The 15,756-nt window shown below is 41.5% G+C and overlaps 2 protein-coding genes across 2 annotated transcripts; both read left to right on the top strand.

Annotated features, from left to right (window-relative positions):
• Positions 1–2,968: 2,968 nt before the first annotated feature.
• On the top strand, positions 2,969–11,015 carry LOC139966470 (uncharacterized). Its single transcript, XM_071969494.1, has 8 exons — positions 2,969–4,742; positions 6,827–6,952; positions 7,524–7,576; positions 8,132–8,276; positions 8,727–8,846; positions 9,443–9,634; positions 9,795–10,521; positions 10,842–11,015. The coding sequence occupies exons 1-8, from the start codon at positions 4,569–4,571 to the stop codon at positions 11,009–11,011; spliced, it is 1,707 nt and encodes a 568-aa protein (XP_071825595.1). The 5' UTR covers positions 2,969–4,568; the 3' UTR covers positions 11,012–11,015.
• An 86-nt stretch (positions 11,016–11,101) lies between these two features.
• On the top strand, positions 11,102–14,274 carry LOC139967108 (uncharacterized). Its single transcript, XM_071970828.1, has 4 exons — positions 11,102–11,885; positions 12,204–12,338; positions 12,799–13,048; positions 13,583–14,274. The coding sequence occupies exons 1-4, from the start codon at positions 11,102–11,104 to the stop codon at positions 14,088–14,090; spliced, it is 1,677 nt and encodes a 558-aa protein (XP_071826929.1). The 3' UTR covers positions 14,091–14,274.
• Positions 14,275–15,756: the final 1,482 nt, after the last annotated feature.

Raw genomic sequence — 15,756 nt, 5'->3', positions numbered from 1 at the left:
ATTTATATAATATCAACTCAGATCGAGTCTCAAAAAGTTGAGTGGGGGTTCGTGGACAACTCTGACCAGGCGCGTAGCCAAGGGGGGGGGGGACGAAGGGGCGACCGCCCCCCCTTGAGCATATTTTTTTGTATGTTTTTATGATGTCGCTAGTAATTTCAAGTTTAGGTGCAACTGACAAGGCCTGGGAAGTGTCATTTCCAGCGATCTGGAAGCAATGGCGGCGGAAGCACTTTTAATCTGGGGGGGCACCGACATCAAAGGGCACTTTGCTGAAATTTGATTGGACTGTTACAGCCTTATATTTAGTACCCTTTATAACTCTTATTGTATTATCTTATTTGCGTATACACATCACTCCATCAACGCCCCCCCCCCCCTTCAAGGAAAATATGCATACTAGCACTGCAATATCCAATGTGCAAATTGGGAAACAAGGAACAAGTTTCTTTTGAGACAAAATGAGGTGAAATCAGGCTAGTTGCTAATGTAGGAATCTTCCGAATAAGAGTTTATTTCTTGTTAATATCTTAACAAAAAAAATTTCCATTCGAAATAGCTCTGAGTTTGACCCACGGAAATTCATTAAAAAGGCAGCGGCGTAGCCAGGATTTGCAAAGTTGTATGCACGACTATCTGAGCGGAGCGCCACCATCGGTTGGCGCGGAGCGTGCAAGAAAATTTTTGGTTTTACAAACCCCTCAGATGGCCGGAAACGGCCCTTCCCGAGTGTTCATTCTGGTTCCCTGGCCTCTTGCTAACTTGAGACACCTCAATTTTTATGTAGAAAACGGGCACATTCTTAACCTGAGGAAAAGTGGGGGGGGGGGGGCACGTGCCCCCTGTGCCCCCCGATTCCGCCGCCCTTGTCTGGAAGGCATTTTCAAATTTTTCAGCCAAAATTTTCTTATACGCGTAGCGCCAACTTATGGTGGCGCTACGCTTAATGCCGAATCTACGGCTCTGATAGTTTGCCTACAGGTTCGCCCCTCCGTTGGCAATTTCCTCGTTACGCGCCTGACTCTGACGTCCACAGGGGGTTCGTGGGAGGATAAATTAGTTAGGGAAACCCTGCTTTAGACCTTTCCAAAGCTTGCGACACACTTGATCGTGATATTTTAATATGTAAGTTTTCTAATTAATGGTGTCAGGGACTCTTTCGTGGACTTACAGGTTATCTGCACATTTATTTGCAATATGTTTCAATTAATAACCACTGTTCTAGCTCATAGGACGTTGTGAGCGATGTTCTGCAGGGATCTATTATCTGTCCGCTGCTATTTAACTTGCATGTAAATGTTATTCCTCGTTGTAGCAGTATATACCCTCCCTCCCTCCCTCCCTCCCTCCCTCCCTCCCTCCCTCCCTCCCTCCCTCCCTCCCTCCCTCCCTCCCTCCCTCCCTCCCTCCCTCCCTCCCTCCCTCCCTCCCTCCCTCCCTCCCTCCCTCCCTCCCTCCCTCCCTCCCTCCCTCCCTCCCTCCCTCCCTCCCTCCCTCCCTCCCTCCCTCCCTCCCTCCCTCCCTCCCTCCCTCCCTCCCTCCCTCCCTCCCTCCCTCCCTCCCTCCCTCCCTCCCTCCCTCCCTCCCTCCCTCCCTCCCTCCCTCCCTCCCTCCCTCCGTCAATGCAATGAGATTATTATCGACAATGAACACATTTATTCCTGCTAATTTGTTAGCTATTGCTGTTGATGAAAACGTCACTCGACAACCTCATATTGATCTCAAATAGCACTGGTAGGCCTATTCTCATTTAATCGGCTCCTATTCTGTCTTCGTAAAAGTATCCATCTCTTAATCTATAACTCTATTGTTCATCCATATGTTTTGGCAAACAACTAATATTCCAGTCGACAAAAAAAATTCTTCAGGAAATGTCAATGCGCTTCGCTCAAATAGGCTATACCAACTGTGACCACAGTACACCAATTCTTGCTTCGTTCAGTTCACTCCCTCCGTGTTGACATCTGTACAAGTTGCAGATCTCTATCTTCAATGCCTACCTAATTCCTGAATATGTTCACATGTATGTCGATGTATCATTCATAACTACGACATACCAATAATCTTCACCCCTTCCTTACCACCGTCTTATATTCACACAACATTGGGATTGTCCCACTGGCCCAACCATTTGGAACTATATGCATGCATTGTAGCTTGTAAAGTCGAAGGTTTACAGTCTTGTTTGAGTCCAAGGCCCCCTCACACGACTTTACAACACAAGCCCCTGGTGGCATGGTCATTGGTAACTTGTTGCACCCCCACAATCCCTCCTGAGGAACTACAACGAACCACATCTACGTGTTCATTGGGGGATTTCACATATGGTACAGCCACAAACCGGCTCACGCAACTATATTTACAAGTTACCTCGTAAGTCCCCGTTTATACACCTGGGTGGAGAGAGGCAATTGGGATTAAATGCCTTGCCCAAGTATTACTGCTAGACTGCCATTGTGATGAGCTAAAACCTGTAGTGAATAGACCTCTGCGACCTGTCATATGAACTCTTAGATCTGACCTATTATGTGTTAAATTTGCACTTGACTCGTGAATAATCCAGTCAGATGGCCCATCCAAGTGGCGTGCGCAAGGGTGTGAGTGAGGGCCCGGGGGGGGGGGTGGGTGAGAGATTGGGGGATATCTCGACCCACAGTTCAATATGTATGTGCTCTACTCGGACATTAACTATTCAATGGGTGAAAACGACTTATAGACGCATGAAAGATTCCTATACATAGTCATGATCGTGAACCATGGACTGAGAAAGCTCAATCCGAAAATCGCTTGTGATTATATCCGGTCGAAAGATTTTCAGTAATGTTGCCAGCGTATTGTATGATCTTTCCATAGGGTTGTTTCATGTGTAGAGTTGTTTTACGTGAGATATACACATGTTCATTGTAAGACGAAAGTTTTTGTTTCATATATATGTATGTATAGAAGGAGTGTAGAAGTCGAGTACTTAAAAATGAGTACTAAGTACTTCCGACTGTTTGAGTTTCCGAGTACCAAGCACGATATTCCGAGTACTGCTTTTCAGGATCCGAGTACCAGTGTTCGCCTGCAGCTGTTTAGAACCCGAGTAGGTTACGAGTACTTTTTCACCCGACGAGTATACTTTTCCGGTACTCTCAATTACTTTCTATTTATTTAGTGTAGGATAATCTTATTCGGCAGCTCCCTTACATGTTATCTCACTTCGATCCCTACATGTAATTATTGTGGGGTGAGATATTGTACTGACGTCACCCCACATCAGAAATGAGATCGAGACAATGTGCGAGTGAGTGTTAATTAGTTATGATTCAACTATTGAGCTGCAGAGTATTTTAATGTTCATAAAAAAAAATTCAAAGAAGGCAGTATTATCTTCTACCTCCGAGAAACTTTTACCCAGACTCCAGACAGCGACTAGTATGTTTGTAAATTTATAACAGACAGGAACATTCAGAATTGTCACTGTTACTTAAAAAACGTGCTGGACGCATTTGTAGTTATTATGTACATGTCCAAAAAGCAAAGACTACCGCACTCTGCAGTACTCTGAAAAGCATCGTGAAATGATATAAACTGGAATTATTTAGACAGAGCGCTACACGGTCACTTTAACGTGGGGAGGAACTTATAACGGGTTCATCTCAATATTTATACTGGACCTATATTCATCTACATTAAGTCTAATGAAGAAATTAGTTTAGAACATCTCAGGATAAAATACTTTGGGCAAGGTTGTTACTTCATTCTGAACTGATACACGACCGTCCAGTGTAAAAAAGAAGAAGAAGGGTCACCGGTTTAGAAGTGTTTTTTTTTGTCATCATTCTTCCGCTATCCTCCTTACGTCCACTACAGTCTATGGGTGTAAAAGATCACGCTGAATTCGTTTCCTATTTGAGGCTGACTTTGTATAGAGTTTAGAACTATACTTATGATATTCTCGACTCCCACATCCACCATACGTATATATATAGTAATTCGGCCCTATCATGCATATGCATTAACTAATGACGTAACGATGCATGTGTAAGCCAACACAATACTTTAGAGCACCGAGCTGGTTATAGAGCCTTGAACTGCTCTCATAGCGCCGATCTCTGCATGCGGTAACCATATGCATAAGTATTGTGTACAGTATATAAAAGTGAAAGGGACGTATACGCGTAATGTGTTACCGGTGCGCAAGGCATCGCTATAAAGTGCACGCACTCGACATATGCTGTAACGCCTTGTATATTACCATATGGAAGACGTAAAAAAAAGTATGGTAAATTCTAGTGCGTATAGCTATACGCACTAGCATTTACCAGAATTTTTGTTTTTGCGTCATATGTCCTGGTAACTTAGCAACTTACACAAAACATGGAACGCGCATACACGCATGTTTATTCAAGATGCAATTTGATTGGTCACTTGGGCTGTGTGACGACATACGTTATACCTTTATACATTAGTCCTCGGTAACACAGCAACCTCCATATCATTAGTTGATTAGTTCAGCATTAATACGCATTGTATTGCAATCTACGCTACTAAAGCAAGTTACTTCTATTGGATCAATACCTTGAATGATTCGCTTCACTTCAATCCTTGGAGCGATCTTCCTCCTGTTATTGGTGGTGGGACCGCGAGGTTCTGCTGCCATAACTGTCCCTGACGTGTGTTTACGTGTCACTCCGGATGCGGTTAGGATTCGTCTCGAGTTGAAACCATCGTTGAACGCAACCAGTAACCTCCACAAGGTGAGAGTAACTTCAACTTCCGGTCAATGTTTGTATGCAAAAGTAGGTTAGGTCTTGTTGGGAGGGGACGGGAGGCGCCTGCTCTTCAAGATAATAATTTTACAATTGTTTTTAGCTTACACATGTTTAAGTGCATGTTATTCATGTTGTTTGTTAGTTAAGGTCCTTTTCATCGTATCTAAGCCTAAGTTGGTAACATAAGATAAGCCAGGCATTGATACATTTGATGCTGTTAATTTGTATAATCTCTTTATTTACTGTACGCAATTAACATTATCATATAACTTTATATTATCATTATTACCATGTACTGTTATGTTATTGTTGTGTACTTTTACTTTATCATTGCTTAATTTTATGTGATCTTCGTTTACTTACACATTTTCATCGTGCCTTTGTATATTATGATCGTGGAATTATATATAATTATCATATTTTTTTGTATTATCCTTTTGGCGTTCCATACATGAGTGCCTCCTCTTGTGCCTTACTAAAGATAGAGCAGTAGAGATATAGAGTTGGATATACACACCTTATTTCAAACTCTTTTGTTATCAGTATTTACCCTCAAATATGCTAGGTAGTCAAAAAATAGTCAATAATGTACAAACTTGAACTGTTCAAGCAAGCATTGCATTTACTATTATAATATGTCCCGTCAAATTAATGAAACAATTAAGTCTAAAATGTAATTTTAATATCTAGGAATAAATTTGAAGGTCAGAACCCTTCACCCCAACTCCCCCAACCCCCTCCCAAAAAAAGAAACTTTGGAAGCTTTAGAAGACTTTTAACACGATATACTTTTGATGCCAGACTTTTATATATTACATTCCATCGCTTATACGTTTAGTTGAACATCTATCGATTGATAGTATTACACAATGAAGCATGGAAATCATTGTTTTTCATGAGTAAAGTGTTCACAATTATTTTCTTCAATTTTATCAACATATTTGCATACATTATTTTGTTGTTTATGTATTGCATGAAGTTGAGCGTGTGTGGGTTGGGGAGGGGAGAGGTAATGTGGGTAGAGGCTCTTCAAGAGTATAGATGGGAACGAATAATAAGGCCATCTGTGCGTGCAAATGGTACCACGTGTTTGTATTATCGCTATCAGTATGTCAGTTGAAATATCTTTCTCTTGTATATCGTATCTTGAATCAGTGGGTAACCGTGTACAATGCCTATCAACAAAGCTACCGGGGTCATTTTTAAGTAAAAACGTCCAACTTGGTTCAATTTGACGCCATCCGTTGTGACTGTGTAGTGAAAGGGGAGGGGAAGGGGGCGTAGAAGGAAGATGAGGAGGGGATATAGCTTGATTTTATTCTTGTGTATACTCACTTTATTACGTTAATAACGTTCGTTCGTTTGTCTGTTCATTTATTCATCCATCCTTCTTCTCTTCATCCATATATCCATATATATTTATTCACTTCATTCATTCATTCATTCATTCACTCCCCCACTTCCTTACTCACTGACTCATGCAGAGACTCATTTATCCATTCATTCACTCACTCATACATTCATTCATTTATTCATTCATTCTTTCATTTATTCACTCATTGATTCCTTCATTTATTTTCTGACACCAAGCCATTACTTTATTTGTTCATTACTTCCTTCGTTTATTCATCGGTTTGTGCGTTCATTTGTCCGTTCATTTATAGATACATCCATCCTTCCATTCATCCATATATCCATGCATCCATTGTATTATTCACTTCATTCTCTCACTCACTCACTCACCCACTCACTCACTCACTCACCCACCCACCCACCCACCCACCCACCCACTCACTCACTCACTCACTGACTCACTGACCGACTCACTGACTGACTCACCCACTCACTCACTCACTCACCCACCCACTCTCTCACTCACTGACTCACTGACTCACTGACTGACCTCACTCACTCACTCATTCACTCACTCACTCGCTCGCTCACTCGCTCACTCACTCACTCACTCACTCACTCACTCACTCACTCACTCACTCACTCACTCACTCACTCACTCACTCACTCACTCACCCACTCACTCACTCATTCATTCCTTCATTTTCTGACATCAGGCCTTGGACCTTACGAATGTGAGATGTTGCAACGATCCTCGTAAGACATGTTCCCCTCCTCGACCTCTGGCTCTCTCCTTTGACAATGTTCTATCTCTGGTTCAGTATCCCATCAGACCAACATCGGTAGGTCTTTATCTGATACTCTTTCAATCGTCTCTATGCAGCCAAACTGTTATACGTTCTATATAACTTTACAAAAAGTCTATCTCCCTTGTAATATATCTAATCTCTATGCTTTTCATATGTACTATATTTTAGCAGTGCTGCGCTATTTTAGGATTTATATATAAATGCTCAAAATTATCGTTCATTAAGAAATGTCTGGATGGAGGGTGAGCCAGCGCGCTGAGGTAGGGTGCGGGGTGGGGAGGGGGGGGGGGGTTGCTTTATGGGCCTCACTCAATTTCTTGGCCATTATTTGCACCGTGACTATTTTTTGTTGCTCGTATTACATTGTTGGTCCCTCCATCTTTTCTTTTCCCCTTATTAAAGTTCCCTCGAGGGGTCGACCTCTCGCCAGTCCACTTCACCTATAACTGCTAAGACGCTATTGTCTAATGCTGAGCCGAATCGCAACCAACAGTTCGTATTTCTTAATAATTTGAAAAGGGGATGGGGCTGGGATTTAGTTAATTGGGTTATCATCCTCGATATTCGTGACAATAGCGTACTATGATTCATTGTATTTTGGTAGATGGCGGTCAACAACGGAATGAATTGGGATTTTGATTTCCGGCATGATCTGTGGTACGTACAAAGTTACGAATATGAGTATGTGCTTAAAGTTGCAGTACACAGACATAACTGTGGTTTGCTTTGCCCATCCCAACCACCCACTCACCCGCCCCTTCATACCCCTTCATTCACGAACACTATAACAGCCGTTTAAAAACTGATATCGAATTTGGGCTAACATTTAAAAATTACCTACAATAACAAATTAACCGCTCTTGCACTTAAAATAAATATCATACAACTTTATTATTTGAACGTATAGTCTTGGCAATGTTCTTGCATGTCGATTACGATTCTATCCAAGAACCCCCCCCCCCCCCTTACTCCTCAACACTGACCCGGAACCCTTATTGTATTTACTGGCATGAATTCGCAATGGATAGGCCATCATTTCAAGTAAAATACATATCGCTATGTTCGCTTCGTCACATAACGGAATTTACCAAAAAGATATCAATTTATCAGCTTATAATGCAATTTTAGAGAAAGAGAATATTTTGCCAGTCTGTCATATTCTCCATCTTCGTCTATATTATTCAATTTCTTGCTTTATTTCTTTTCCATCAGGTATTCTCTTTATGAGTTTGAACAGCCATTCCTGAATCAATCCTTTGACCTTCGCTTGACAATTGACCTACCCGACGCTGGTGCTCTGGACGTTTTTACCCAACTAGATTTGAAACACAAATTTAGGACTGTAAAACAAGCTGAGGTAAGTTTGGGTTGTGCGACCCGATACAATATGCGGGGTTTGAAGGTAATATCCCATAACAACGAATGGTGAGGTCAGTCAAAAGAGTTACAAGTAAAAAAGAACTGTTATTTGTTATTTGATGAAATTCTGAATTTTCTTTTGCTTTAATTCTGTTTTATTTTATTCATAAACTCCTAAATTTTCCACAGAAATGATTCTAAATATCGATCAGATTGAAGTTTACTACACTTTATTTTCTTACTACTAATATGTTAATTCCCTTTTATTTGAAAATTTCTCTACGGTTCCTATACATACATATACGTTAAAAAAAAGATGAACTGCACTATGGCCATAACACACGTCATAGTCACATGACCACATTCATGATTTAGGATGGTCAGGCTTGATATGGCTGTAATGGTGCTTTTCTCGTGACATTTCTTCCTTGACAATTTCAATTGTTAGACACTTACGTCAGTGAGAATGCGTCCACGGCCACCACTTGGTGAAGACTTCATCAGGACCAACCAGTTTCTCCTAGTTCCAGAGATGGCTGTTGATGACAACGAAATCAGACAAATAACAGTGAGAATGGAAATATGTTATAATATTTATTACTTAGACCTGCAAATTGCACGACATGTGTTCTTCTTTTTCTTTACATTCCATATGAAATAGGCTACTGACAAAAGAGGTAGAGAATATCTGGGACGAGGGAATGTAGTGGGGGGAGGGGGAGCAGGTGATATGTTGAAACAGCTCAATCGGAACCGCAAAGTTGAGTTGAAGGGAAGACCTGTGTACTTCACTAACATTATTAAGTGAAAACAGTAAACCGGTTAACTTCTTACTAGTAACAGGGCGCTGATATACGTCTCAGTTCCCTGCATCTATTGGAGTAAGATACAATTGAACAATCGGACAATTAGTTGTTTTGAAATAACTCTCTCACTCGCTTATATAGTCTACAATACGGACATGGGATATGTCGGGGAAAAAAAAGAGGGAATAGGGGCGGGGTGGGTTTGGGAGGGTAGGATTGCCGAAGTCCGCAAAGAATTTTCTAAAAGAAGAGACAATATGAGTACATTTGTCAGTATAGGCCTGACATAATTATATTGGAATTGATTATTGGAAGGATTCTCTACTCTAGATTTGTTTTTATTAATTGCTATATTCAGGCTGACCAAAAGGAGTACTTGGTTCTCATTCAGTCACCGACCAGCGATACCCCTGACGACCCGAATTACTTTGACGAGAAACCTCAGTGCTATATTGATGTCGACCAACTCCCGTATTCGAAACAACCATGCATGCACTCTACCAGCTTACACCGAAGTAAAATCTCTCATGACGTGTTTAGTGAGAATAGGGTATGATGTCATTGCTTTATATAGCCTAATGAGCTCACCATATATATAACTTGACATAAATATTCAGATACAGCAAGTTTAATCAGCACTAACTATTAATATTATGTTTTATATCATCAACAGCTTCTCAAAAACTTGTTATACCTCTTCTACTCAACAGTTTGGACCAGCACGGAATCAATCGAGATCGTGTACTCTAAGCTCTTCTCATGGATCATTGACCGACCCACAGTCCATCTCACGCGACCGAAAAGCTGTTGCATTCAACTCCCAAGAGTCGATCTTCCTTTCAATATCCATCGAATTTGGAAGTGGAAACAAGATCTCGCTAGCTGAGTTACCAAACGAGATTCGGGAACAGAGCAAGATTCTGGCTGTGTTGATTCGCAATACGATGGGGGCATCTGTCAACTACATGTTAGACAATCTCATGCACGTCATCAGATACTGCATCGCTACAATCAGTCGAGAAGTTGATCTCCAAGTCCAACGTTTACTGGCGCATCTCGAATTGCACAAAGCGAAATGGTTAGCTATCGTCGATGGTTATTACACCTTGCAGGATCGTCTCTATTACGTCATTTATGCCTTTGACCTATATGTATCTACCACCAAATACATCGCTCACATCTTGGCACCATGGGTAGACTTGTGGTTATCCTTTGTTGATATGATTACCATTCATGTCGATGAGTTGTCAGCTTTCGTTCATAGCTTCTGTCATTTCGACCGGATTCCAATCGAAAAGTCAATGGATCATCGATGGAATACGATTTGGTCAACAGTTACTAGTATTGAACCTGACATGGAGACTTATCAACTGAAGGACGCCCTCTATAACATCAACAGAACCATCCTACTGTCTGCTCTCGCCAACACTGTCATTGGTAGGTTTATTTCTTACATTTCAGATTTCAGGTGGTTTCTTTTTATTGAAGGAGAGGTCGGTGAGTGGGGGGGGGGGGGGGTTCTGTTATTGATGAAAGAAGGGAGACACTTTATATGACGTGATTACATGTTTTGGTATTATTCCATCTCGATTATTTTAGAAGTGGAGTGACAATAACCTTATGAGATGCGGAGAAGGAGCTGGTCATCGTTCATTCAAAGAAACTTGGCCACGTCTCCGCCATCTTGTTTTTCTAGCGTAAAAGGAAGATGAGGTCGGCCATGCTGACATTGACATACTTCTTTTGTCTTTCTCCAGGTTTAATGTCCATCACAAGCCTGCTACTCTGCCTCAAACTAACTACAACCAGGGACTGCTCTCAACCATCTGGACGAGTTTCTTGCATCGATGTGGACGTTTCTGCAACTTACAACACTGCCTCCGTTGACTTTGGTGAGATTATTGACAACATGAAAAAACAGAAATAATTCAGGCGCGCATCCATGGACTCACCATATATATAACTTGACATAAATATTCAGATACAGCAAGTTTAATCAGCACTAACTATTAATATTATGTTTTATATCATCAACAGCTTCTCAAAAACTTGTTATACCTCTTCTACTCAACAGTTTGGACCAGCACGGAATCAATCGAGATCGTGTACTCTAAGCTCTTCTCATGGATCATTGACCGACCCACAGTCCATCTCACGCGACCGAAAAGCTGTTGCATTCAACTCCCAAGAGTCGATCTTCCTTTCAATATCCATCGAATTTGGAAGTGGAAACAAGATCTCGCTAGCTGAGTTACCAAACGAGATTCGGGAACAGAGCAAGATTCTGGCTGTGTTGATTCGCAATACGATGGGGGCATCTGTCAACTACATGTTAGACAATCTCATGCACGTCATCAGATACTGCATCGCTACAATCAGTCGAGAAGTTGATCTCCAAGTCCAACGTTTACTGGCGCATCTCGAATTGCACAAAGCGAAATGGTTAGCTATCGTCGATGGTTATTACACCTTGCAGGATCGTCTCTATTACGTCATTTATGCCTTTGACCTATATGTATCTACCACCAAATACATCGCTCACATCTTGGCACCATGGGTAGACTTGTGGTTATCCTTTGTTGATATGATTACCATTCATGTCGATGAGTTGTCAGCTTTCGTTCATAGCTTCTGTCATTTCGACCGGATTCCAATCGAAAAGTCAATGGATCATCGATGGAATACGATTTGGTCAACAGTTACTAGTATTGAACCTGACATGGAGACTTATCAACTGAAGGACGCCCTCTATAACATCAACAGAACCATCCTACTGTCTGCTCTCGCCAACACTGTCATTGGTAGGTTTATTTCTTACATTTCAGATTTCAGGTGGTTTCTTTTTATTGAAGGAGAGGTCGGTGAGTGGGGGGGGGGGGGTTCTGTTATTGATGAAAGAAGGGAGACACTTTATATGACGTGATTACATGTTTTGGTATTATTCCATCTCGATTATTTTAGAAGTGGAGTGACAATAACCTTATGAGATGCGGAGAAGGAGCTGGTCATCGTTCATTCAAAGAAACTTGGCCACGTCTCCGCCATCTTGTTTTTCTAGCGTAAAAGGAAGATGAGGTCGGCCATGCTGACATTGACATACTTCTTTTGTCTTTCTCCAGGTTTAATGTCCATCACAAGCCTGCTACTCTGCCTCAAACTAACTACAACCAGGGACTGCTCTCAACCATCTGGACGAGTTTCTTGCATCGATGTGGACGTTTCTGCAACTTACAACACTGCCTCCGTTGACTTTGGTGAGATTATTGACAACATGAAAAAACAGAAATAATTCAGGCGCGCATCCATGGACCCATCAACCCACACAAATAATTTAAAGTAGTTATTAGAACCCTATAGGTGGGCATATGTAGACCTAATTAATAGTACATTTATATTTCACGTCTCCAACGTTATTTTATCTGGGGAAGGCCACACATCATCTCCTCATGCCTGACAGTCGGCTTCGACGACCTCAGGGCCACAGCCACTCCATTTCAAAATCTTCGATCCACCCCTGGATCATAAAATTAGGTAATGAGAGGGGAGTGATATAATGTCAAAGGTCATTAATAGATAACAATGCTAGTACTGATGCCGCGATAGTAGAACTTTTTAATAGTTTCTGAATTACTTTTACTACTTATATTCCATCCCAGTTTTCACATGCCGTTTTGCATTTATCAAATGGAAACAATTTTAATTTTAATTTGGTAGACACCGAAATAACCGGCGACACCGACACCGAAGAAACCGAGATATTTGTCACTCCCCTGCTGACACCGCGAAACTCATCTTCGTCAACTGGTGTAGACTTTACATGCAGGATGAAGGTCTTACTCAAAAAGTCTGCTTCTGAGGGTTGGCTCAGTCACATGATGAAATCGAAAGACAGTGATGATATGTTGGCCAGATGTCTGTCGGAACGTGACGTCACTCTCAGCAAGTATGGCAACGAGAAACAGAGGTAATATAGAAATGTGACGGCACGATAAAGGGATGCCGACAGGGTGGGGAGGGTTAAACCCAAAGGTTCCCAAATAGGTATAGATACACATCAAATCATTGGCTCGCTAAATTAACATATCATATATTCAAGATACCAACCAAAGCCGACCACAATACACTGCTCGTATAAAGAAGTCTGATAAAACCTCCTATAACTCGACTGTCGGGACCAAGCTGTCGATATTCGTCAAGACCCATTATAGTTTTAACTTCGGAAGCGTGAAGGTTGCTCTTGTGTGGGCTGGTGGTTGGGAGGAGGGGGGGGGGGGGTTAGTTATGAAGTTGTTGTTTGTCACCAACTTTCTGTAATTGTGCATGTTGCAGTAGTTAGTGAGCAGGAAAAGTGTTAAAATAAACATTTCGTCTGGCAAATAACCCCTCTTTCCTCGTTTTTCCTCCTTCTGTGTATCGATGCCACTGAACGTGTTCTTAATTTATTCTGCGCATAACGATATTTCCTTTTCTTTACAAATGTTTGTACCCTTTCTTGTAGATCCACCATAAGTGCGAGCTACGTAACGTCTCTACTCCGTGACGATGACGTCAGCAGTGCCTCTGGATCAGAGATGAGCAGCAAGGAGACAATCTCGTCTTACCTATCAGACGATTATGACGGCTCTCTTACATCAGCCGACTTCTCATCTCACAGTCTCTCGTCATCTTCAGCCTCCTCCGTCAGCCTCACATCCTCATCCGCTGCTTCCTCCATCAGCTTGCCTTTTTCTACCGTCACTGAGGCAACACTGGCTACCGGTGACGCCGCTAACATCCAACTGGACGAGCCCACTCCTGCCGTCTCTGAATGTATCGCTGAAATAGGCAACGATATCGCCGAAACTGTCAACATCGACATGCCGTTGAGTCATCGCGATCTTCACACCGAGATAACCGAACAACTAACCGGTACCGGAAATCTTCCAAACGGTCTCTTCTACCCGAATCTCGAAGAAACATTGCTTTTCCTTTCTCTTACATTTGTCAAAAGTAATTTTTTCAATTGAGTGTCATGTTACTTTTTTTTAACTTTTTTTCCAAAACCTAAAACTTATTAATTATTTTTTTATCTAAAATTTATTTACCAAAAATTTATTTACCAAAAATTTATTTACCAAAAATTTATTTACCAAAAATTTATTAACCAATTTTTTTTGTATCAGTCTGCTATAAATAAATTAATAAAAACTATGTCCTTTCTTAATTTGTTTTTTTTTTCTCTTGTATTTTGTTCTCTCATGAATTTGTGCGGCTTTATCTTCCATTATTGCTACCTATGCCATCTTGACCTAACTTTATAATGATTAAAGGCAAAGTAAATCTACAATGCACGTGAAGGCGCACAACACTTACAGACTAAACAGCGGCACGCCTATATTTATTTCAGAGGACAATGTAGTAGGCCCAATTCAGTTAACAAAGGCATTGTCGAATTAATTATCTTTGGATGTATCGAACTGATAAAACTAGGACATTGACCCTATGCGTCATGGAACATTCATTCATCCATCTCTTAGAGGACCTTTCTTCCATATGAAACAGTTTTTAAAATGAGGCGTTATTAGGACGAATCCATGAGCACGTGCGCGCAAATGTTTTCAGGGCAGAGAGAGAGAGGGGGGTGGGAGAGGGGGGGGGGGGAGACCGCCGATGCCAAATGTTCCCTTCATATATTGAAAACCTCTAAATCTGGCCTTAGAGCGTACATGTCATCAGTATTGTTATCTAAAGTCATCTATTTGTCACTCATTGAGGGTATTGAACTACTACCACTCTCGAGTTCATTTCCCCAAATTGAGACATCTGTTTCCTAATTCAACAATTCTCAATGACATGGAATCACTTGAACCATTTCAGCAAGTTACCACCCTAAGCTTTTAGCAAAGGTTTAGATCACTTTAATGAAGCATACAGGGGGCCATCAGTCCAGAGCGTGCTAAGGTACACCACAGTCAGTGTACTGAAGCATACAGGGGGCCACCAGTCCAGAGCGTGCTAAGGTACACCACAGTCAGTGTACTGAAGCATACAGGGGGCCACCAGTCCGCAGCGTGCTAAGGGACACCACGGTGTACTGAAGCATACAGGGGGCCACCAGTCGGCAGCGTGCTAATGTACACCACGGTGTACTGAAGCATACAGGGGCCACCACGGTGTGCACTTGGTGTGCACTTGTGCACATTTGTTCTTACGATCTCGAACAGGCTCGAGAGAGTACTATTACGTGTAAATTATGTCTATATAAGGGACTTTTTGGACGCTGATTTACTAGTAAATATGTATAATGAGTTGTAATTAATACACTAGAGTAACCATTGCAAGGTCATTAAATAGCTATTAACGATCGGTTATAGGCAATTGCAGTGATTACGTCATCTATTTCTCGTGTCGAAGCTATGTAGTATCGTTGAACACGTGTATAACGTATAGATGATGTCTCGAAGCTACGTGTTAGGGGTTAATTCCCGCATCACGTCGCACATTTGTTATTTCGAGTCCAAACAGGCTCGAGATGGTACTATTACGTGTAAATTATGTCTATAAGGGACTACTTGGACGCTGAATTCGGGGATTTGTAGTTAATATCATGAGACAAAATAAAATCAATGCAATTGCCTATAGCCGATCGGTATATAGTAGGTATTTTACTGACCGCGAAAAAGTGAAAATAAA

This window comes from Apostichopus japonicus, chromosome 4, assembly GCF_037975245.1.
Source record: "Apostichopus japonicus isolate 1M-3 chromosome 4, ASM3797524v1, whole genome shotgun sequence".
NCBI classification, from domain to species: Eukaryota; Metazoa; Echinodermata; class Holothuroidea; order Aspidochirotida; family Stichopodidae; genus Apostichopus; species Apostichopus japonicus.
Note: the sequence above shows the minus strand (reverse complement) of the source record. Positions and strands in the feature narration are given on the sequence as shown.

Coding starts and splice junctions, on each gene's coding strand:
- LOC139966470 (XM_071969494.1), top strand. CDS start 4,569: ATGATTCGCTTCACTTCAATCCTTGGAGCGATCTTCCTCCTGTTATTG. Junction 7,577..8,131: donor GATTTCCGGCATGATCTGTG/GTACGTACAAAG, acceptor CTTTTCCATCAG/GTATTCTCTTTATGAGTTTG. Junction 8,277..8,726: donor GGACTGTAAAACAAGCTGAG/GTAAGTTTGGGT, acceptor TTCAATTGTTAG/ACACTTACGTCAGTGAGAAT.
- LOC139967108 (XM_071970828.1), top strand. CDS start 11,102: ATGTTTTATATCATCAACAGCTTCTCAAAAACTTGTTATACCTCTTCT. Junction 11,886..12,203: donor TCTCGCCAACACTGTCATTG/GTAGGTTTATTT, acceptor GTCTTTCTCCAG/GTTTAATGTCCATCACAAGC. Junction 13,049..13,582: donor TATGGCAACGAGAAACAGAG/GTAATATAGAAA, acceptor CCTTTCTTGTAG/ATCCACCATAAGTGCGAGCT.